Source organism: Alexandromys fortis, unplaced genomic scaffold (genome assembly GCF_014885135.2).
Source record: "Alexandromys fortis isolate MF-2015 unplaced genomic scaffold, M_Fortis_MF-2015_v1.1 scaffold_78, whole genome shotgun sequence".
Classification (NCBI taxonomy): Eukaryota; Metazoa; Chordata; class Mammalia; order Rodentia; family Cricetidae; genus Alexandromys; species Alexandromys fortis.
This window is the reverse complement of record NW_026067977.1, coordinates 1,859,929-1,881,949: the sequence shown is the minus strand read 5'-3', so window position 1 is coordinate 1,881,949 and position 22,021 is coordinate 1,859,929. Positions and strand designations below refer to the sequence as shown.

The following is a 22,021-nucleotide window of genomic DNA, read 5'->3' as shown; positions in this document are numbered from 1 at the left end:
GAAGACAACCATGTGGGGTCCTGGCCGTTGAACTTAGGTCATCAGGCTTGGCAGCATGTGCCTTTATCCACTTGAGCCAATGCACTGATCCCGGAAAGGTTTTTTTTTTTTTTTCTCCTGGTGACTGAGTGTTTATAGTAGTGTCCTTGAAAGTCAGAGAATGTCTGTCATAGGCACACCCTCTCTGGGTAGTGACACCTTCTGTAAGGACCAAAATCGACAGGACCTTATTTCATGTCATTTTACCCCACCAAGCTATAATCAACTACTATTATTAAATTAATTCTGCGTTCTTATAGGGGTAACACCCACCTTCCATCTGCTTCCCCAGAGTGCCGCTGTTATTCCTAAATGTAGCTGACAAACACTCGAAATGCTCAGGTACTGTAGAGTGTGGGCCAAACCGATGAGCAGTAGGCAGCGTGAGAACCAGACAGCAATGGTAAAGGCTCTCGGGAAAGAATTCCAGACAGTGAGGTAGCAAAATGACGGCGGAAGGGAAGAAAAGAAGGAAGGTAGCATCTCTAGTCCTGGCTTAGTCCTGGCCAACCGCTGTACTCTGAAGCTACCCCTGCCCAACACTTCCATTCTGTGTGCCGGACATTTGGCTCCAGGAGCTGTACAAACCCAATCCCGCGTGCTGGCTGTGTGTGTCTTCAGGGTCCACACAAGCAGCCGTGGTCAGTCCTGAGTGCCCTCCCCGCATCTGGACTGAGTAACCCGACTTTAGGGTTCAGGCGAATCAGATGAACACCCATACACTAGAGTGATAACCACGTCCTGTAAAGCGGAACTGATTAGCAATTATAATAACGAGAGAGCAGTCACAACAACACCCCCTGTTTATGCAGTAAATCATTTGAGGTGAGCCACCGATGCCACCCGAGGATTCCCCGTCTGCTTTAATGAGGGACGAAAGACCCAAGTTCATCCTAAACAACAAACAGGGCTAGGCCACAAAGACTTGCTAGGAAAGGGGAAGTCTGAAAAGATACGAAATGTGTGGGGATTCCAGGGAAGGAAACAGCAACCTCCGTGGTCTCCCCGACCCCTGCTGAGCCAGTGCAGTGACATCATCGGATGTCAGTCCAGGCCCTCGATTCTGCCCTGGGATTTCCACAGTGATAAGCTTTTCATTTTTCTAATGATTGTTAGGTTGAAGATTCTCTGGTGGCCCCTTTCTCTCTCCCAGAAATCAAGCCACACACCTCTACGGATGTTTCCAGAGAGTTGCTAAGCCACGGGTGCCGTGACCTTGCAGCGCTAAAGGAACTGCTGCAAGCAAAGCCTTCCTACCGCCATCTTGCTCAGCTCCAAGCTGGCCTGGCGTTAGAGCTAGGTTTTTGTTGTTTCTGAGACAGGGTCTCTCTATGTAGTCCTGGCTGTCCTGGAGCTCACTATAGAAACCAGGATGTCCTGGAACTCATGGAGATGTTTCCAAGTGCTGGGATGTAAGGTTTGTATCACCATGCCCAGCCACAGCTAGACTTTTACCGGTCCCTTCCTGACTTCCAGGATGAATATGGGGTCACATGGTATGGAACTTGCCCCCTCTGAAAGCAACCCTTTTGGTTCCCTAGAAATGAAAGGTCCAACTCTCCTTTCCAGGGAGTGGCTCAAAGCTCTCGGTCCTTTAATCTGAGGGAAACCGAGGCCATCGAAAACATTTTCTCTTAAGCCTCCGCCATGTTACCTGTGATGGCTATGTCCACTGATGAAGCTCTTCCTGAGACCTGAAGACCAGCGTTCCCACTCCAGGCCAGGATGCTCTAACTCTGCCAATAAAACTCATATGTAGGGTGTTGTATCTCAGCTTTCCTTCTACACCTACAAGACCTGCATGTGTTACTATTATTTCCTAGGCCGTGGTAACTCGAAGGTGTCCTGATGGATACTAATTAGTATAATTTTAAAGGACTGCATTTTCATACCATTAGTCTCATCACAGTGGTCTCTCTCCCTCTGTAGAGATCGTCAAGCCTTTAGCACTGATATTCGTAATGAATGCCAGAGAGGCTTTTGTGCTGGGTGCAGTCCGCTGAGTTTATGGCTGACCTGGTTAAAAACAATTGAGCAGTGAGGTCTAGAGTCACACACCTGTAATTCTAGCACCTGAGAGACTGGTGCAGGAAGAATTGCAAGTTCAAGGGTGGGTTGAGCTTTGCAGCAAGGCCTTGTCGCAAACAAACAAAAACAACCACAGAAATTCAAACAAAAGCCCCTAGCCCTTGGCAACTTCACGTGGCCAATCCTAATGTCATTCAGTGTTTCCACGCTGGCTTGACTACAGAAATCTTCCGGGAGAAAGGTTAGAAGTCACCTTGGGAAGTACTGTCTTAGCTTCTACGTACAAACACTACTGAGTACCCAAGTCATGTGTGCCACATGATGCTCACATTCAACTAGGCACTGGGCTGAGTAGAATTCAAATGTTTTTTTAAAAAGCAGGAGGGGGAATCCCACCAGGCCTTGAGATCAAGTTTCCAGGAAGAACGGTGTCTTTATAGTTTGGATCGAATGTCCTCCGCAGTGCTGTGTGTTTGAACCTGTGGTCCACAGTTGGTTTTCTGTTTGGGGAGGCTGTGAGGTCTGACTGGTGGCTCACTGGGGAAGGCCATCAAAGTTCTCTTCTTTTCCTTCAAAGTGTGACTATGCTACACTCTAAGTTCCCACCGCCATGGACCAAACTATGGCAGCCATCATGCCTTCCATGCCGTGAGGGAAACTGAGTCCAAAATAAATGTCTTCTTCAAGCTGCTTCCATCAAGGGTTTTGTCAGAGTGATGGCAAAAGTAACTAACACGAGTGGCCAGATATGGCATTTCCTAACCGGGGAGGAGGGCAAAGACATATTACCATATTACCATATTACGACTGCTGCAGCCTTAAACAGAAATTCTTTAATTGTACAACTGCTTTCAAATTTAGTTTTAATAACAAAAGCATCCAATAGGAAAAGCCGAGTATAAAAGGGTTCCTCATTATTAACAACTATTTAAATTATTTATAGTTGGCTTTAAAAGCAAAGAAACCAAAAGGAAAATAGTCCCAGTGATTAATCCACAGATGACTTTGGGTTTTTTTTATTATTATTATTTTCAACATTTCCTTAAATGTTACAGTTGTATTTCACAGTGAAAAAAAAAATCAGACATTACATGGGATGGTAGAATGGGGGTACTATGAAGCAGGAAATGGGAAAACCTGGGGGCTCTTTAAATGGGGAGAAGGGAGGAGGTTAATACAAAGGGAGAGAGGAAAGATAAATAACACTAAGGACAGTTTTTAAAGCCATAGAGAAACATATTATTTTTATAAGCTTACTTAAACACACACACACACAGGAGTTATACACATGGGGTGAGACTACTCCAACAGACATAGACTAACAAGAACCCTGTGCTAGGCCTGGAAAACCTCCCTTTGATCCCTGGTCATGAGAGTCCAAGGGACTCCAAAAAAGTACAGTCAGTTTCCATGCCCTTGGTGCCTTCCAGAAAAGGATGTGGGATCCTGTTGCTGGAGACACCACACCTTTTGGACACAGGACTTGGAGGAACCATGCTGGAGCTGACCCGGAAGCCCCTCCCCGAGGACTAGCTCTCCTAGCCTCGGAAGGTGCAAGTCAGGCTGCCAAGGGAGAAAAGCAATCAGTAGTTCTACCCTGGGTAAAGTCTGTGAACTGCAGCCATGACCCACCCAGCAAGATCTCTCCAATGGTGCAATCACAACATCGTTAACTTGGGGGTAGTCAGCTGCTCTCTGAATGGACCTAAGGCCCCCTCAATAGGAAGGAACTCATGCGGGATTGCTATAAATCTAACCAACCACCAATAGCTAAAAAAAAGCCATAGATCCTAGGGAAGAACCTATTACTTCCATTCCCCCCCCCCCAAGCCATTAGATACAATGTTTAGCTGTATTCTAGATACTTATCTTTAAACGCACAGATACATGTAGCTGACACTCATCAAAGAAACTGTTTTTTCCTTTCTTTTTTCTTTTCTTTTTTTTTTTTTTTTTTAAGCAGGTGGAGACCTCTTCAGAGATCCACAACTGGTCAAAATGCAGAGGATACATTGTTCATTTTGTGTTTTAGCCCATAGGGGACTATCCTCTGGGACAATCTCAATGCCTTTGTTCCCATCTTCCCAGTTGGGAGAAAAACATCAAAGAGAAGACGGCCAGGCATGACCATGCTAAGACCTCCCAGCCTCCTCACTAATCTGGGCAGAGTTGAAGACCCGTGATATTAAATTTGCCAACTTTATTGGGTTAAGAACACCAATGGCATTAATAAAGTACCCTTTGGAAGTATTAATGAGTTTCTAGAGAGGATTAACTGAACCAGGTAAGATCAGCTTTTAATGTTTATGGCATCGTCCCATGATTTGGGGTCTTAGACTGAACTACAAAGGAGAAAGTTGGGTGAGTACCAGCGTTCTTCTCTCTCTCCTCCTCACTGGTGTCCTGAGATATGAGCGAGCCCCAGCATGTGTTCCTGCAGTCACGGGGCCATCTAGCATGTGCCTTCCTGACCCTGTTGTCTAACTTAAACAACCACTCATAGCTAAGGAAGTGATTGAATCTAGAGACGAGCCAGTCATTTCCATCTCTCTAAATCATTCATTATAATTTCTAATTGCAGTCTAAACACCTATCCTTAGACCCACAGAAAAGTGCAGCCCTTCCTACAGTGGACTCTGTTGCCCTGAACCGTGAGCCAGAATTAATCCTTCCTCCCCCAAATATCAGCTCCCAAAGATGAGAAAAGTCACTAGTAAGAGACCCAAAGGAAAAGTGCCACCCTTTGAGCAGCACCCACCTCTCCTCACCCAGAAGAAGTCCACCCACATGGGTTCCAAAACCTACAGGCATTCCCAGCACACAATGACCCATGTGTGTACATTTAAGGTATGCGTGCCCATGTTCATGTGTGTGCACATGCTTGGGTAGGAGTATGTTCATGCGTTCATGCAAGTCTGAAGTCAGTGTTGGGTGTCTTCCTCTACTGTCGCTCACCTGGCTCTTGGAGGCAGAGCCTTTCCGAACCTGGAACTCACAGCTTGGAGAAGATTAGCTGTAGGGGTCCTCCCATCTCTACCTCCTCCGTGCTAGGGTTACAGGTATGCAGAGCCTCACTTGGCTTCTTGTGTGGGTGCTGGTTATCAGATCAGGTCCTTGTTCTGACACAGTGAAACTTTTCTGTCTGAGTTACCTTCCTCAACTGCCAAGAGCTCTTTTCTAAAGCCTCTAAGTCTTTTCTTTGATATAGCCACGCTCTTTACATATGATGATTAGCTGTCTAAGCAAGGCCTTAAACACTGAATATTAATGCTTCAAAATACTGTGCACTCACAAGGAGAAGTGACAGCAGAAAGCTTAGTCACAGGAATGCACTGTCACAACTAGGACTCAGAATAGCTCTGCGGGTTCATTTGGCACCTGGCTGGCATCCAAAAAGCTGTTGCCATGGAAAGTGTTCTTCTTATTCTTACTTAGGACACTGCTGCAGCCATTGTAGGATGCTGGTGGAGGATGACCTGGTCACCCTGTACAGGAGTTCCTCTGCCCATGCTATTGGGCAAAGCCCGGCCTGCGGAATAGCCTCAATACAGTAGCTCCATGGGGCTACTCAGAAAGGCTCAGATAGTGGAAGACGACCATTCCCCTCAGTCCTCAATGGGGAATTATAGAGTCCTGATTCCCTCTCTACACCCCGTCTCACTCTCAGATGCTACCTAGGTCACAAGCTCTGGGCCAGCAGCGATTGGCAAGCCCATCTCGCCTGATCCTTGTACACTGTCCTTGTGAGGGGGCTAACTTAGTCAGCACCAGACAGAGTTCTTCTGCAGGGGAGCCCCACAGACCTGGTCCCAAGGTGATGGTGTCTGTAGTAGTTGGGGGAGGGGGCGCTTGGCTGCCTTTTTCTAACTTTCTACAAGTTTACATTGAAGATATTAAATGAAGTCACCTGGTCTAAAGCCAATAGAAGGACAGCAAGACTTTCCCTTTGATAGTGGCTTCTCTTTAACTGAAAAGACATTCACCAAGATATGGCCTGTCTTCAAAGGTGAACCCAAAGAAAAACATATAGTCATCCTCCTGGATATTAACCTTCATCAGGCGATGAAAGGAGACAGAGACAGAGACCCACATTGGAGCACCGGACTGAAATCCCTAGGTCCAAATCAGGAGCAGAAGGAGAGAGAGCACGAACAAGGAACTCAGGACCGCGAGGGGTGCACCCACACACTGAGACAATGGGGATGTTCTATTTGGAACTCACCAAGGCCAGCTGGTCTGGTTCTGAAAAAGCATGGGATAAAACCGGACTCGCTGAACATAGCGGACAATGAGGACTGCTGAGAAGTCAAGAACAATGGCACTGGGTTTTGATCCTACTGCACGTACTGGCTTTGTGGGAGCCTAGGCTGTTTGGATACTCACCTTACTAGACCTGGAAGGAGGTGGGAGGTCCTTGGACTTCCCACAGGGCAGGGAACCCTGACTGCTCTTTGGGGTTATGAGGGAAGGGTAGTTGATTGGGGGAAAGGGAGGGAAATGGGAGGCGGTGGCGGGGAGGAGGCAGAAATCTTTAATAAACAAACAAACAAATAAATAAAAAGAATTCCCGTGGTCATGATGTCTCTTCACAGCAATAGAAACCCTGACTAAGACACATCTGTAGAGCAACTACTGGAACAGTCTGCTTCTGCTCTTCAGTCCAGCTCCCTGTCAGCCAGCCAGGGAGTCTTCTACCATTGCAATCACCAGTCACTGAGGAAGGAAGTTTTTGCCAGCATTGAGCTGAGTTCTGCTTTAGTGGCAGGAGATGAAGTGAGTTGGTTAGAAGGAGGACTATCTTTATAACTCAGTAGAGAGCATGAGTCAGGAACGTGTGGGCTCCCAGCATGTGCTGTCAGGCAATAATCGTGCCTCAGTCTCTGCAGCTCTGAAATGGAGATCATTAGGCTTGTGAGGCAATTGAGTCAAGTAACCAGTATTGAATGTCTGGTCCTTGGCCCATACTCAACTGTGTTCTGGTGGGTGTTTCTTTTATTGTGGGATCCTGTGTAAGAAAGCTGTGGCCTTACTGTCAACTTTGGATGGGACAGAGTACAAGATGTTCCTCCCACAAGGCAGCCTTCTTCTTAAAAAGTTACATAAACTATGGTAAGTATAAACACTTAAAAACAAGGACATTAAAAAAATGCCTTGACACGGCTACATTACCTCGGTGGAAAAGACAAAGGCCCAGGAAAAATATTCTTGGTTCTTTTCACATGACCAAAGATAATATGACATATAAAACCAGGTATAGTCTCTCACTGTACTTGTCTTTGCTTAAGCTAACTGTAAATGTCACCTCATGTTTTGTTTGCTTTCATAATAAAAATAATTGGCAGACTCAAGCTCAATTCCCTGCTTATCCCATAAGTCACATCTTTGGAATATCCTTCGTGTCTTGGAGACTCAGCTTCCCTGGTTGCAGGGTGGATGTTTGTCATCAACCCTTTGTTATCAGGAGGTGTAGATGCTGAGCTGTGCACACAGTAGGACTTCCCAAAGCCTACACGGAAGCCCCTTGCCTCAGTGTCTAGACAATGACATTTATCAGACACAGCTTTTCTCAAATCTCATTCTCAAATCCCCAGGTTTAGAGAATGACAGTCTCATAGTTACAGACAGGAGTGAAAGGTGTGACCAACTTGACTTTTGTGGTTTTCCCTCAAAAAAAAAAAAAAAAAACCCTCTGTGGCTACAGTGTTTTTGAAATAGAGTATCTTGAGGAGTGAGGAGATGGTTCAGTGGGTAAGTGTGCTATCTATGAAAACAATAGGACCTGAATTCAAACCTCCAGCACCTATGTACAAATAAGGCATTGCCAAGAGCACCCGTAATCCAAGAATTGGGGGACAGAGACAGGCAGATATCTCAGGGGCTCGCTGACCAGCCAGCCTATCAAGAAAAAAATGAGCCTTGGGCTCAGTAGGAGATCGTTCTAGTTTGCCATCTATTTGACCAAAAGCAACATGACAGAGGACAATGGTACTGTATACTACAGCTTATAGTCTGCCTTAAAGGGAAGTCAGGGCAGGAACCCGGAGGCAGAACTGAAGCAGAATCACAGAGGAACATTGCTTACTGGCTTCCTCTTCATGGTTTTCTCAGTTTGCTTTCTCACAAATGGTCAGCCCAGGACCCTTTGTTCAGGAGTGGCACCATCCACAGTGGTCTGGGACCTCCCACATAATCATCAATCAAGAAAATGTCCCATAGAATTTCTTAGAGGCAATCCCACAATTGGGATTCCCTCTTTCTGGATGACTGTAGTATGTCTCAAGCTGACAAATAGGTACCCCACTTCTAATCATTGATAACTAGTGATATCATTTCTTAGCCTTTTAGTTAAGATCAAATGTATAAACTAAGGTCAAAATTAATAGAGGAAAACATCCATTGTCCTTTGGTCTCTGAATGCTCATGTTGTGCATATGAGCACACATGGGCATACACAGTCACACACACACAGACAGACACACAGACACAAGCTTGACTCCCTCAATGCCATCACTACAAGATCTGTTTCAAGGACAGAAAAGCCAATGGCCATAGACTTGAAGGTAGGTTTTTATGGCTAGTCAGTCACAAAATAGATATCACAGAGGAACTTGCATGAAATGAATATAGTAACGGCTGATATCTGTAGAACACTAAGGATGTGTTGGGTACATACTTATTACATGTCATTCATACAACCCGAGCAGTTATTTCCTGTCATCAGCCCTGTGTTACAGGCAGGGAAACTGATACTTATAGAGTGTAAACATTCACAAGTGTGCAGGCTATCAGCCCAGGGCAGTCTACAGCCTGAGCCCACATATGTCTACAGTGATAACTGTTTCCCTCTCCCTGACAAAAATGATCATGTCAGATCTTTAATGAGGAAAGTAGAATCACCAGGAACATACATTCATAAGCACGTCTGGCTGGGAACATAAAAGAGGCAGTTAAGGTACCTAGAAAAAGCCAAGAGGGACCTACTTCAAAGGTGAAGTGGCACACGATCTGGCTGCTGAAGAAAGTGGGAGTCCCTGCAGTGGACAGAGGTGGGGATGAGCTTGTGTTCAGATGATACACAAGAAAGTATTCATGGGAGCCTACGACCCCGCAGCCTTCAGTTTAATTGGCTCCAAGAGACCAAAGTTGGACTCATCTTTTATTGTCTCTGTGGGGCTTGAAGAGTTAACCTCATCAAGTCTGGCTCTCTCACCGGGAAAGCTTGTATAGTGCTGCCGAGATTTTGACTGGTTGTCTAGATGAATTCATGGGGGAAATGGAAGGCCAGGACTCAGAGCCAAGCTCCGTGAGTCTCCTTTGCTCAAGTTTCCATCATCTACTTTAGCCACCTTCATGGGACAAAGAGACACCCATCCTTCTGTCCATTAATCTCCTTCTTTGGGTGTCTTCATCAGTCCTATGATCTTCTATAATTTCAGAGAGAGGGGTTTCATGGAGCCCCAGGCTTTGGTGGTCCATGGAAATCTACTTTGCTAGTATTTGTAATTTCTCGGTTCCAATCTCTCTACCCCTCTGGACATCCAGTCTTTCTCCCCTTCTCTTCTCTGCCTACCCCTAAATATCAGTGTTCATCACCCCTGTGAGGCTGCTTTGTCCTCTTATACGGGCTTTCCTTAGGAGACAGCCCCATGGAACCATTCCCTGCTGGAGAGCTGGTGACATTTAATCCCTACCCATGCCCACTCCTAGTTTCCTCCCAGTGCTTTCTGTTCTTCTGAACAGCAACAAGATCTGATAGGTCCAGGGGACTCTCAAGCTCAACATGCACCACACTTAAGGAACTCCTCTATCATGTCCCTCTCTCCCATCTCACCCTTCCCCATCCAGGGCCGGGGAACTCATTCCAGGATGGGCCCTCCCCCTCCTCCGCTCTTCTGCAACACCTGCCTCCTGCTTCATGAATCTAGTTCCCCTCCCAAGGGCTCTACTATCATTCTCTCTCCCTTGTCCTTCTCATTCTGACAGCAACTGCCTCCCATCTGTTCTCAAATCCTCCAGACTCCTGCCTACCTGAGTAGAAAATTCCGATCCCTCTGCTTGACAATCTTCGAGGGCCGGTCATCATCAATAACCAATCCTGAGCTCCCAGCCTGTTAAATAAGACCTCGTGTGATCTGGCGTCACCTCCCTGTCCCATTTCTCAGCACATCTCAGTGTTCACCTTGGGATGGTATGACAAAGTAGCAACCAGCCTTCTGTGCTGCCGCGAGCTTTACTTTGTCCTGTTCCTTCCATGTAGAGTGTCTTTCTCGTTCTAATTTGTTCCCTAATAACTCATTTTTAAGGAGCCCAGACATCTGGCTTAGGAATCCTTCCCCAAGGCACTGGGCAAGGAAGGGCTCCTTCTGGCATCTGAGCCTATCATCCCATAACATAGGAACATCTTTGGGGATCTTACGATTATTAGACTACACCCTTGTCAGCATTGATTGTCTTTGTCCCATTGTCTATAGCAACACTTTGTAGAGAAGAGATACCTTGATATATTGTTCACGAGAACGTAACACCTTCAGAGATAGGAATCTAGCTTCTTTACCTTTGGACTTCAAGCAGCACTTGACAAAAGTTTCATGAAAAATGCTGGTGTCATGGACAGCCATGATGGAAGAAGAGTCTGGAACACACAGTTCCTCATGGACTAGGGCATTTTACCACCGGGGAGCATACATTTTGAGAGGTTTGAAGGGATTTAACTCTCTATTAAGGGAGTAATCTGCCAGGTCTGCAAAAACAATGGCAGCCCCCCCCCCCCCATGAGCTTTGCCGTGGAACTATTATTAATGAGAGGAACTATTATGAATAAAGGGGATTATGACAAAGGGAGGGGATTGTTGGCACTAAGGGGGAATACTGGGTCTCTGTAAGCGGGGTTTTTTTTTTTTTTGTATCTAGAGGAAAGTTCTTGACCCCACTTTCCACTGAGATGTTCAGTATCCCCTCCCAGGCTGTCACCCTCAAGGTTTGTCTCTGGTTTTGCAAATGCAACATTTAAATGGTGAACAAGGCAACAAGAGGAGCCTCTGTTGACCCTCCTGGGTCTCTAAACCTTAGAGGGTGGAGGACTCATAGTTTGAACACCCACCTCTGGCTGATCCACCAGCAAAACCCGTCAGACTGGTTGTAGTGTATTATTAGAAAGCCCACACTTTGGTCCTTGGAACAACAGGGATACTTGTTTCATGGTTCCCATCCTGGGGACCTAAACTTGGGTGATGGGGGAGGAGGGCAACGGGAGCAGGAGTGAGCATCTCATAGGCTTCTCAGTGTGAGTGGGTTTAAATCTGCCCCACCCTTTATCCTTATAGCTCCAGGGCCGTGAACAAATGCCCGATTTTTCTGAGGTGACAATGAACCTTCACAAGGGGTGTGGAGATTCCAGGTGCACACTGCAGTGAGTGTAAGGCAGGAGGAGAGGGGCTCACAAAATGCTAGCCCCCGCCACAGGCACTTACTTCCTGAGGATATTCACACAGGCTGGGATGTCTGGACGGAGATGGCTGCCATCTCTTGCTTCTCTAGGGTGCTGGCCCAGCACAGTGAGGAAGGGGTGCAGCCTAGACTTCCTCTGCTGATCCTGTGGAGCCCCATCCCCCTGCCCCGTCTTGGCAAACATGAGTGAGGGAGAGTTCTGATTCAGGGAAAAGAATTTTCTAGGCTGCCTATGGAAAGCGATGTTCACTTGGTTGTTTTTCTTTTTTATAGACTTTTCATTGTTAATTGCTTTTCTTTCTACCTCACATTTCTCTCTCTCTCTCTCTCTCTCTCTCTCTCTCTCTCTCCTTCCTTCCTTCCTTCTTTCTTTCTTTAAAAAAAAAACTGGAAAAGACGCATAGAAGTTGGCAGACTAGTCCTTCAAACAAGCCCTAGAACCAGCGTGTTTGTCTTCCTAACAACTGTTGAGCTGGGTCTAACACTAAACCACCACCAACTTCATGAGAACAAAAGCTTCCATTTTCCATCTCTTTTCAATGAGAAAGGTAAATGACGTCCTGGGGGAAGGGAACTGGAATATACCTGAGGAGCAAAAGACGGCAGATGAGCTTCTTTCTCTTTACTGTATTTTGTTTTCATTTCTAGGGTTTAGGCAGCAATAAATACCAGGGTTTCCCCTCCAGGTTCTCCTGGGAAAACCAGGGGCCTCATCTTCCAGCCAAGTCTCTGGTAGGGGTGTTGATGGGAGCTTCTGGGTAGTACAGAGAAATTATACCCACAGAAGAGCGGAAGCACATTTGCCTGCTTCCTCCTGAGGGCTGCAGAGAGGGTGTCCTGTGTTAAAGCCACCACCAGTCCCTGCCCTCCATTTTCTCTAGACAGCTCCACACCACTGGGTTTCAGTGTGTCTGAACATCTTAGTGAAGTCCCCAGCGTGGTACACATAGTTTTCAGTCCACAGCTGCCCTAGCACAATGATACAAGCTTCCACGATAAACCACCAACCAGAATCTTCGCTGAGTCTGAGCAGGTGCCTGAGAGACTGTATGTGTGTGTGTGTGTGTGTGTGTGTGTGTGTGTGTATTGTGTGTGCTTTGAATTTGATTAACCTCTTCCTGACCCAATGCTGGATTAGATAAGGGTGCAAGTGTGGCCCTTTAGCATAGCCCAGACATCCTCAACACCTCCCTAAGACCTCATCCCTGTTCTTAATCTGAAAGGAGGGATGGGGAGAGGGAGGGAGGGAGAGAGAGAGAGAGAGAACAGGCACATTACCTCCAGACGATGATCTGCCCCAAGGAAGCCATGGTGAGGGAAGAGTGGGGCGGGTGAGTGGAGCTGCCTGCCGCTGCCCTCCTGGGCGCTGTGACTCACAAGGAGCACCTGTGTGCTGGCTTTAAATAGTGCAGGCCGGGAGGGGTGTATGCAGCCGTGGAAGGCTCAGGTATGAGGAAACAGCTCCGTGAAGCCAAGGCCCAGGGATGCTTTCCAGGCCCAGACCTGAGAGAGGACGACCTCAGGGCTAGAATTCAGACAGGTCTTTAGCTTCCAACTGCATAGGGAGAGCTAGCTAAGGTGATCCAAACTCTCCATCTGAAGAGTTCCAGGAGGGGTCTCATGGGAGGGCTAGGGAGGAGGAATGGAAGTGTCTGTTCCTGCTGGTGCTGACCTCAGACATAGGCTGGGCCACCCCAAAGTCTCTCATGCATCTGATCCTGACTGGTGCTAACAGTAGCCTGGGTCACCCCCCTCCCCCATGGAGTCATTCTCCACCTCCTTCCTATTCATGCCGGGGCACCGCAGAGAGACTAGAAGACCCTATAATGTTGCTGAAGCTCTCTGGCAAGACCCAGCTACGTGGGCAAATCTCTTCTGGTTTTCTTTCAATGAAAGGGTAAGGGGACCACTTCTCCTCAGTACAGCCCCTCCCCACTCCATTTCTTGTTGCTGTTTTGAGATTCCAGACATGTTGTCTAGGATACATTGGACAGAAAATTGTTCAAGGTGAGTGGATTAGCATTCCAAATTTTCACTGCAAGGCAGATCTCTCTCTCTCCCTCCCTCCCTCTCTGTCTCTATGTCTCTGTCTCTGACTTCACAGTAGCCCTGGCTGGCTGGCTTGAAACTCTAAGCTCTCTATGTAGCCCAGGCTGTCTCATACTTCCGTCAATCCCCCTGCCTCAGTCCCTGAGCACTGCCAAAGGAATAAAGCTTGCTTCCTACATGCTGTCTCCTCTGCCCTTTAATGGGGAAAGTCCTTGATAGCAAAGTGACTTTCTAGGAGAGGTGCCCCAAACCTTCTGGCTCATTCCATACCAGAGGCTTCTGGGATTACCAGAGAGTAGAGCTGAGGAGGAAGGACTGAGTGGCATGAGGAGAAGACTCAGAAGAGAGAATATTTCACTGTGACCTGATCTTGACAGTTCAGCACAGGCAAGCCAGTTTCCTGGGTGGTTTCAAGATGAATACTCCACCTTTCTCTAATGCATCTCTTACAGGGTTGGGGGTTTAGGAGAGGGATTATGTAACTTCCCTCTCCCTAAACTTAGCTAAGAGCAGTGCGCTGGAACCTAAGAAGTGGGTCCTTCTAGGGGTCAGGAAGCTGAAGTCACTGGAGACCAGAGTTTCCCTAGAGATATACATTCTGACCAAGGACACAGTGCCCTTAAAAGGGTGAACCCCATCTCCAACACTCCTCCAGCCACCCCTGGAAGAAAGCAAGACAACCCAGTCAGCGGCGGCAGCATCTGTAAGGGGGGCCATAGACCACCCGGGACCTGAGAGGAAAGCTGCAAAACCTTCTGCCATTTCTGGAGAAGCCAGAACTCCAGTTCTGGCTGAGAAACTGGAACAGTAAACACAATAAGGAAATGGGGGAAGGGCATTGTTGTGTGTGTGTATGTGTGTGTGTGTGTGTGTGTGTGTGTGTGTAGACGCAGAGAAAGACAGACAGACAGACGGACAGACAGACAGAAGCTTTGATCCCTCTTCGGCACTCGAGGGACATTTCATTCTTCTCCATGACTCTGCTAGTGCCCCCACTCTGCGCAGGCCATCTTCCTTCACTCTCTCATAAGTGACTGGCTTCTCTGTGTTCAAGTTCTCTGCCCACTCTTCGCACAACATGATGTCCTGAGAGTGACCTCAGCCGCTCCTCTGCTTCAGCTGCCCTGTGTCTGGATACCCTAAGACCCGCATTCTCGGCTCATGCCCCTTGAGCTCTGGCCTCACACTGCCAGCTGCTAGTCTTCACTGCCACCTCCCTCAGAGACCCCACAAGTAGACAACCTCATCTCTATCTGCAGCCTCACCAGTCTTCCCAGTCAAACCTCTCAGAACACAGCAGCTATTGCAGAGGCGAAGGGAAATGCGCCCTCGGCCCCTGAAAGGCCAGGGGAATAAGCTGACAAAGAAAGATTAAAAAGAAAAGGCACACAACCGGTTAACACCCAAGAGGAGAGAGGCACGCGCAGGGAGTGACCGAGTCACTCACTTAACGTCACTGAAACACCGTGATGCCCTGTTTGCTAAAGGACAGTTTCAGAGGCCCACAGGTGCTTAGAGGACCATAAGGTTGTCAAGCAGCCTCTTTGGAATTTGACCGTGCACAAGAAAGAGACATTATCCTTTCAGTCTTACTGACCTTGGTGGGCTTTGCCGTAGGGTGGATGGCGGCACACTCAACAGAGACGGGAGATTCCAGAGCTTCCATTCAGCCTCGGGTGGGCAGAAGCAAGCTTTTCCTCTAGGTCAAAGGCTTCATGTGTTCCCAAACGCCAAATTTTGGTGTATTTGTTAAGTCTGGGGTGTAGCCCCAGCCTCTGGCATTCATCCCAGCCCTCTGACCTGGAAGTATATTGGTCTGGACTCCAAATCCCAGCATGCCAGGTCCTGACCCTCCACAGGGTACTTAAGTGGGCTCCCAGAGGAGAAACATATGGTTCCGGGTTTGCGCGTGCTCCACGCTTTTCTGTCTCCCTGCCATGCACTCGGCCACCGGAGAGTGCCGTGCCTAATAAAAAGATGGGCATTTTGATTTGGTTTGATCTGACCTAATTGGATTTCTTTGCGCCGGCAGAGCTGCCCTTCTTATTATTTTTTTCTAACATATGAGGGGTCCCACCGAGGGGCCTTAATTTTTCCTGCGGTCCCAGACCCCAGAGCCTTGGGTCCAGGGCCACGCTGGAAAACGAGCCTTCTTGCACACGTGCTTCCACCAGACAAGTTCGGCTTCACTTGGTGAGTTCCCCTTTTATACTGCATGCAGGTAGGGCTTTGGGGTGACCCATTCACACACACACACACACACACACACACACACACCACACACACACACACACACACACACACACACACACGCAGCAGAGGCCGGGCCTCCTGCTGAGGTGAGATTTGGGTGCCGGAAGACGTTCCCAGCCAATTTCTCATGTACCCCGTACAACGCCTGACTCGGCGACCCTCTTAGGATTATTTTTTCCTAACAGTATCATTCTTTGAGGCGCATCATGAGGTTGCGCAAGTCAGGAACTTCAGCATTTTTTCCCTCTCTGTCCCCTTGCTTCCTACATCCCTTCCTTCACCCATTGCCTGGCTCTTCCCCCTCGATTACTTTTCTACGGTGGCCAGAAGAACAGAGCGCCGCAGGCTGGGCAGGCGTTAAGCCTGATCTGATGTGCTGGTGGGTTCCATGGCTCCTGAAGCCCACCCCATCATCTCAGCTTGGGGTCTTCTCCACCTTTACAGTCTTCCTCTGCAGAGCTATTTCACAGGTGCGCCTTCCATTCCAAAGCCCTCTTCTGATGCCTGTGGGTTTATGCACCTGTATGTGCATATACACGTACTCAGGTACACAGACACACATACAATACATATGAATTAAACAAACATTTAGTTTACAAGTGCCTTTGTTCCCCGAGGCAGCGCCTAGGGGGCATTTGACCCGCTTCTGTAATTATCTTCCTACACCGCAGATCCAATGAGGCTATCTATCTTCCCCCTGTGCTTTGACCTCTGGATTTCCCTTCCCCATTCTCACTCCATGGACCAGGCAGGCTCCACTGCTTTTTCTCAACGTGCCATACTTTCCCAGGCCACTCAACCTGGCTGTACGTTGGTCTCTCTGCCTGGAATATATCCCTGCCTTTTTTTTTTTTTTTTTTTTTTTTGGATTTTTGAGACAGGGTTTCTCCTTAGCATTTTGGTTCCTGTCCTGGAACTAGCTCTTGTACACCAGGCTGGCCTCGAACTCACAGAGATCCGCCTGCCTCTGCCACCCGAGTGCTGGGATTAAAGGCGTGCGCCACCACCGCCCAGCTATCCCTGCCTTTTTATTGTTGCTGTTTCACGCAAACCTGTGGGAATCCTTCCCAATCACTTCCGCCTGGCAGGTTCTGTCCTCCCTGCTCCCATGCGACACTGGTGCTGACTTCTGTGGTCCTCAATTAGGAAGGCTGTTGTCTCGTCTGTCTCCTCTACCAGCCGCACCATAAAAACAGAAGAGGTAGCTTAGCCGTCTTTGTATTTCACACTGGCTTGAGGCATGCACAGAACAGGCGATCAGTAAACATTTGTTGAATGAACACATCTGCTCCCTTCACAGTACACAGCCACGCACTGCTTCCTGCTTCGGCATCTGTCTCGTGGCTGGTCTGTGAGCTCCTGGAGGAGACGGGTCCTAGTACCAACCCAGACATGAAAAGGATTCTGTAACAGTTGATGGATGGGTAACAGGGAGCGGCTTGGATTGTGATCAGTTGAGCTCTTCCTGGAACCGCCTGGTGAGTTGGATTGACACCGTTAGAGGCAGAAGTGCATTGGAAAAGAAGGAGCCATTTAGGTTTAAGCACAAAAGGGGAAGCAGAAGTAATTTGTTTTTAAATAAAATCAGTTTCTTTTTATTGATCTTAGGGAAAGAGAGCAACAGAGATAAATTTAACGCATATGGAATAAAAAAAAAAGTCCTCGCTTGAGTTTTTAAGGTGATTTACACAGCAGGGCCTCATGTTTCTTGCTGAGTATCATACGTCTTCCTGTGCATCAGGCGTAATGTCTCCCTGAACAGCGGAGTCTGGCCCTGGCAGGAGCAGCATCCACACGGGTGCGAGGCTTCTCCTGCTCTCACAGAAGACCCCGAGCTCACAGGACCCTCACCACAAATAACCTAGGGGAGGAGTTTTCCAGCTAGAGGAGACTAAGCCTTGCAGAGAGCTGTTCAAACCCAAGCGCTCTGAGTTCCCTAGGTCCTACTTCCGGAGGTGTTTACACAAGATCATACTAATAAAAGAAACACAGATATCAAAGTTTCCTGATCCTGCTTTCCAAGACCAAACTTCCGGCTTGTCTACAAACTTTACCTTTCTAAGTCTCAAGGCATCACCTGAAGCTTCCCAGTAAGACTGTTGAGGATTGGCCTACAAGGGCCCCTAGGAACACGCTTTCCTATACTGGTATCTTTGATCAACCCAGACAGGCACTGACGTGTAGCCTCTGTAAGATTAGCAGACATGACTCAGACAGAGTCCTTGAGCATTTGGGATGTCCTATCTGGCTGTCGAGCACTCTTCTGCCACCGTGTGGAAAAGGGGGGAGGTGATCAGCCATTCCAGCTAAGACCCCTGGAACAACAGCGTCAGCTGGCCTGGGGGCTGATTTCAGCCACACAGATAACCTCCTTTGAGAAGACCCAGCCTGGTCTGCCTGGGTTACATAATGGTGAACAAATAAAGGGCTTGGGCCTCAAGGTGCTACATTTGGCGGTGCTTTGTTACGTAAGCAATAGATAACAGACCTTTACCTTACTCTGCTCCACATTTTTCTCTGAAGCTCCCGGAAGCCACTTCCTGTGTCATTTTGCTATTGCCAGGACACACTAAGTCAAGCCTAATATCTGTAGGGAAAAATGGAAAAAATGCTTCTAGCTGGAACCATCCTAATATATGATGTCATGTACACATGGCCCATATACAACCCTGCACATGCATGTCTCAGGGTTGTAGAAAAGAAAAAAGTTATTGAATCTGAATTGCAGGGAAGCAAGGTTAGCTAGGTTTTGTCTTAGTGGTAAGCAGCTGAAAAAACCCATATAAAAGGAAAGCTCTGTCTTGGTTCAAGTCTTCACGGTTCCAGTCCAAGATTGGCTGTCTCCGCTGCTTCCACCCTGAGGCCAGGTGCAATATCATGGCTTTCAGATGGGGTGGCACAGAGTGACTATTCCATGGCAGCCAGGAAAGAGCAGAGATTGCAAGACAGGAATGCCAGGGCATGATAGACCCTGTGCCTTGTGACCTACTTCCTCTGGCCACGCCTTTCAAAACCCTAACCATCCACTCTCTGAACTCACCTATGGGTTAAGACCTCAGTGAAGCTGGAGACATCACCAAACTTCCAACACAGAAACCCTCAGGAGGACTCTTAAGACACAAACCACAGCAGGACCCCCAGCTATCCAAAGCAAGAGCCATTCCTGGTAAGAAAGATTTCAGGCACTCTAGACCAGCATAATGCAAGAAGACCAGCTCTGGAAAGAACTCCTTGTGGTTAGCAAGGTGTGGTGGTTTGAATGAAAAATGCTCCCCATAGGCTCTCTGCCTGTTTGGGGAGGCTTAGCAAGTACACCCCAGGAGACAGGCAGGGGGATTACATAGCCACACCCTACTTCCAGTGTGCTCTCTCTGCTTTGCAGCCTGCTTTTAGAGATGGGAGCTCTCAGCAGCTCAGCTTCCTGCTCATGCCACCTCGCCTGCTGCCACGCCTCCCCACCACGTTGGAGCTGGAAGCCTGAGTAAGCTCTGGCTCTGTAGATGGCCGTGATCATGGGTTTTGTTACGGCAACCAAAAAGTGACAAGGACATGAAGCTTTGTTATTGTGAGACAGTTTGCTAGAAGAGGGTTTTAAAAATGGATTTTGTTCCCCATTTTTAAAAACTTTTCTTTTTATTTACTTTTTGTGTCTTTCACATCATGCCTCCCAATCCCACCCATCTCCTCCCACCCCCAAAATAAAACAAAATAAAATCTAAGAGCAAAAAGAAAAAAATAATGAAGAGGAAAATCTCGTCATGGAAGCGGCAGTGTTATCCATACGATTTTAGATGCAGGTGTTCATTGCAAGGACTCATTGGTCTGGTTTGAGGTCCCTGGTGGTCTTTGCTACACCGACGCTGGATCCTCACTAGGACTCTTCCTGGATATCCGGCTGCTGTCTTGTGTCGTGAAGATCCTGCAGCCCTGGGTCCACAGGACCGACTCCCACCCCAACCCCAAGCTCCAGCAGATCACAGATGAGGTGAATGTTGGGATGGGCCAACCCATAACCCTGGTTCTGGGGTTCTGGGCCTGGATAGTTGCAGGGTTGGTCAGTCCACCAGCTCTTCCCTGTCTTCACCACCAGGGTGAGCTCTCCAGCACTGCCATGGCTTGCTCCCTCCTTGCAGCAAGCAGGAGTTCTGCTTTCCCATCCTCAGGGTGGTCTCTCCCACACCTACACCTTCAGGGCCAGCTCTACTGTGTTGCCCAGGAGAGGTGCGGGGGCCACTCTTCCGAGCGCTGCAGCTGATGAGGGTCAGGGATAGCTCTCCCTCTCTTACGACCTCAGGGCCGGCTTCCGCTGGCCTCCAGCATTGATGGGCAGGGGTATGCGTGTAGAGGGAGGGCATCTCTCCCCCACCCATGCTGCCACATGACGGATGAGTAATGTCACATGATGGATGAGAGCAGACAGCCCTCCCATGCTCACAACATCAGGGTTGACTCACGCACACCTCCGCCAACAGGGTCAGCTCTACTATGCTGCCCAGTCAAGGTACATGGTCCACTTTCCCGAGTGCTGCAGCTGGTCAGGGGCAAGGCCAGCTCTGTCACCCTCCACAGGTGACAGGGTCAAGGCGGGGGGATGGGGGTCACATCTTTCCCTCGCCCTCACCACCACATGGCAGACAAGGGGTGTGTGGCCAGCTACGCCATTCTCATGCCCTCGGGGCTATCTCGCTGCACCTCTACCAAAAGAGTCAGCCTTTTCAATGTATTTTTATTTGTAGTTGATACATAATAATCAATTGGACCTATTTTTATGGGGGACAGAGTGACATTTAGTACATGTGGGCAGTTTTAACTGATCAGATCAGGGTCACTGGCATTGTGTGCCCTCACCCATATGTCCTTGCTTTGTGTTGAGGAAGACTCAAGATTACCTTTCTTGACTATTTTGAACCATACCACCGATCATTGTCGAGTGTATTTAGAGGAAAGTTCTTAGTGCTCAGCAGAACTATCTAGAACAGACCTTGTAATTGTATTGCTGCAAGCCTCAGAGGGTTCGGTAAGGATTGCTGCTATTTAGACAGTATTAAGGAGCTGGCCTGGAAATACTGTCTAGTGACTGAGCATTTGCCTGGCATGCATGCATGAGGCTCTGGCCTCAAGCCACAGCCCTGAAAACGTTAAGGAACTATCACTTCATCTGCAGGGAACAGTCTCTGAGGCAGACACCACGTCTTCTCTCTGTCTTCCTTTTCAGTCCAAGTCCCCAGACACAGACTCCTAGAAGCCCACCCATGGGCTTAGCAATTCATAGTTTTATGTAATTCTTGCGAGGCTCACCAAGGCAGAGTACATGGGAATACTGGGTAAAATCTCTGGTCAGGTGACTCCAAGTACACCCCCCCCCCCCAGTCTTGGGAGACATTGCTGATTGGCCACAGCTCTCTCTTCCTATCAGAGTAAGAACTGCGGTGCCTTGATAAAAAAGGAAGCAGGCATCCCCTACCAAGCAGCTGGAGGTGGCTGCTGTGGTGTGTGGAAACAGACAGACAGGCACTGTAACCAAGAGGCTGGCTGAAGAGATGACATCTGTGGGTGCAAGGTCTGAAGCATGAGGGTACTGGCAGCTTGGTTCCTTCCGGGGGCTGTGGGACAAGCTTCTCTCCTTGTCCTATAGGTGGGCTTTTCACGTTGTCTTCTTCGTTCATCTGCCTGGATATTTTTCTCTTGGAGCATTTGTAACCCACTCAGACGACCTCAGTGTACCACGGTTACTTCTGCCAAGAGACTCTTTCCAAAGAAGGTCACATCCGGGGCTCCAGAAGTGGGAGGTGCTGTCCAGAGTTCCATATATCCTTTTGATGGGTACTGAAATCCTTTTGTTCCTCTTTACTCCTATGTTGAAATGAAATCTTTTTGGCTTTAGCCCTTTGCAGAGCTGAGGGTTGGACCCAGAACCTCGTATGTTCTAGAAAAGTGTTCTGCCCATGAGCTGCACCCACAGTACACTCCCCATAGGCTGAAATCTGAACCCTCAGGGTAATGAGGGTACCTGGGAGATGATTTAGGATCGCATCAATGCCCTGTTACAGGGAACCCAGTAAAAGGTCCTGCCCCCTCTTCTCTCGGTCATGTGAAGAAACTATAAAAGGCCGGCCCGCTCTATCTCCTAAGAGTCGCTCGGAGGGCCTCAATTCTGATGGCACCTCAGTCTTGGACTTCCAGTCTTTCAGCTCTGAGAAACAAG

General features: G+C 48.2%; 1 protein-coding gene across 1 annotated transcript in view; it reads right to left on the bottom strand.

The window, feature by feature from the left end:
- Positions 1-12,885, bottom strand: part of Vtcn1 (V-set domain containing T cell activation inhibitor 1) — a 63,227-nt gene extending 50,342 nt beyond the window's left edge. The window contains exon 1 of the mRNA XM_050157528.1: positions 12,793-12,885. Within this exon, the coding sequence (XP_050013485.1) occupies positions 12,793-12,824 (32 nt within the window). The 5' untranslated portion in view covers positions 12,825-12,885. The remainder of the gene's footprint in view (positions 1-12,792) is intronic.
- Between the last annotated feature and the right edge of the window lie 9,136 nt (positions 12,886-22,021).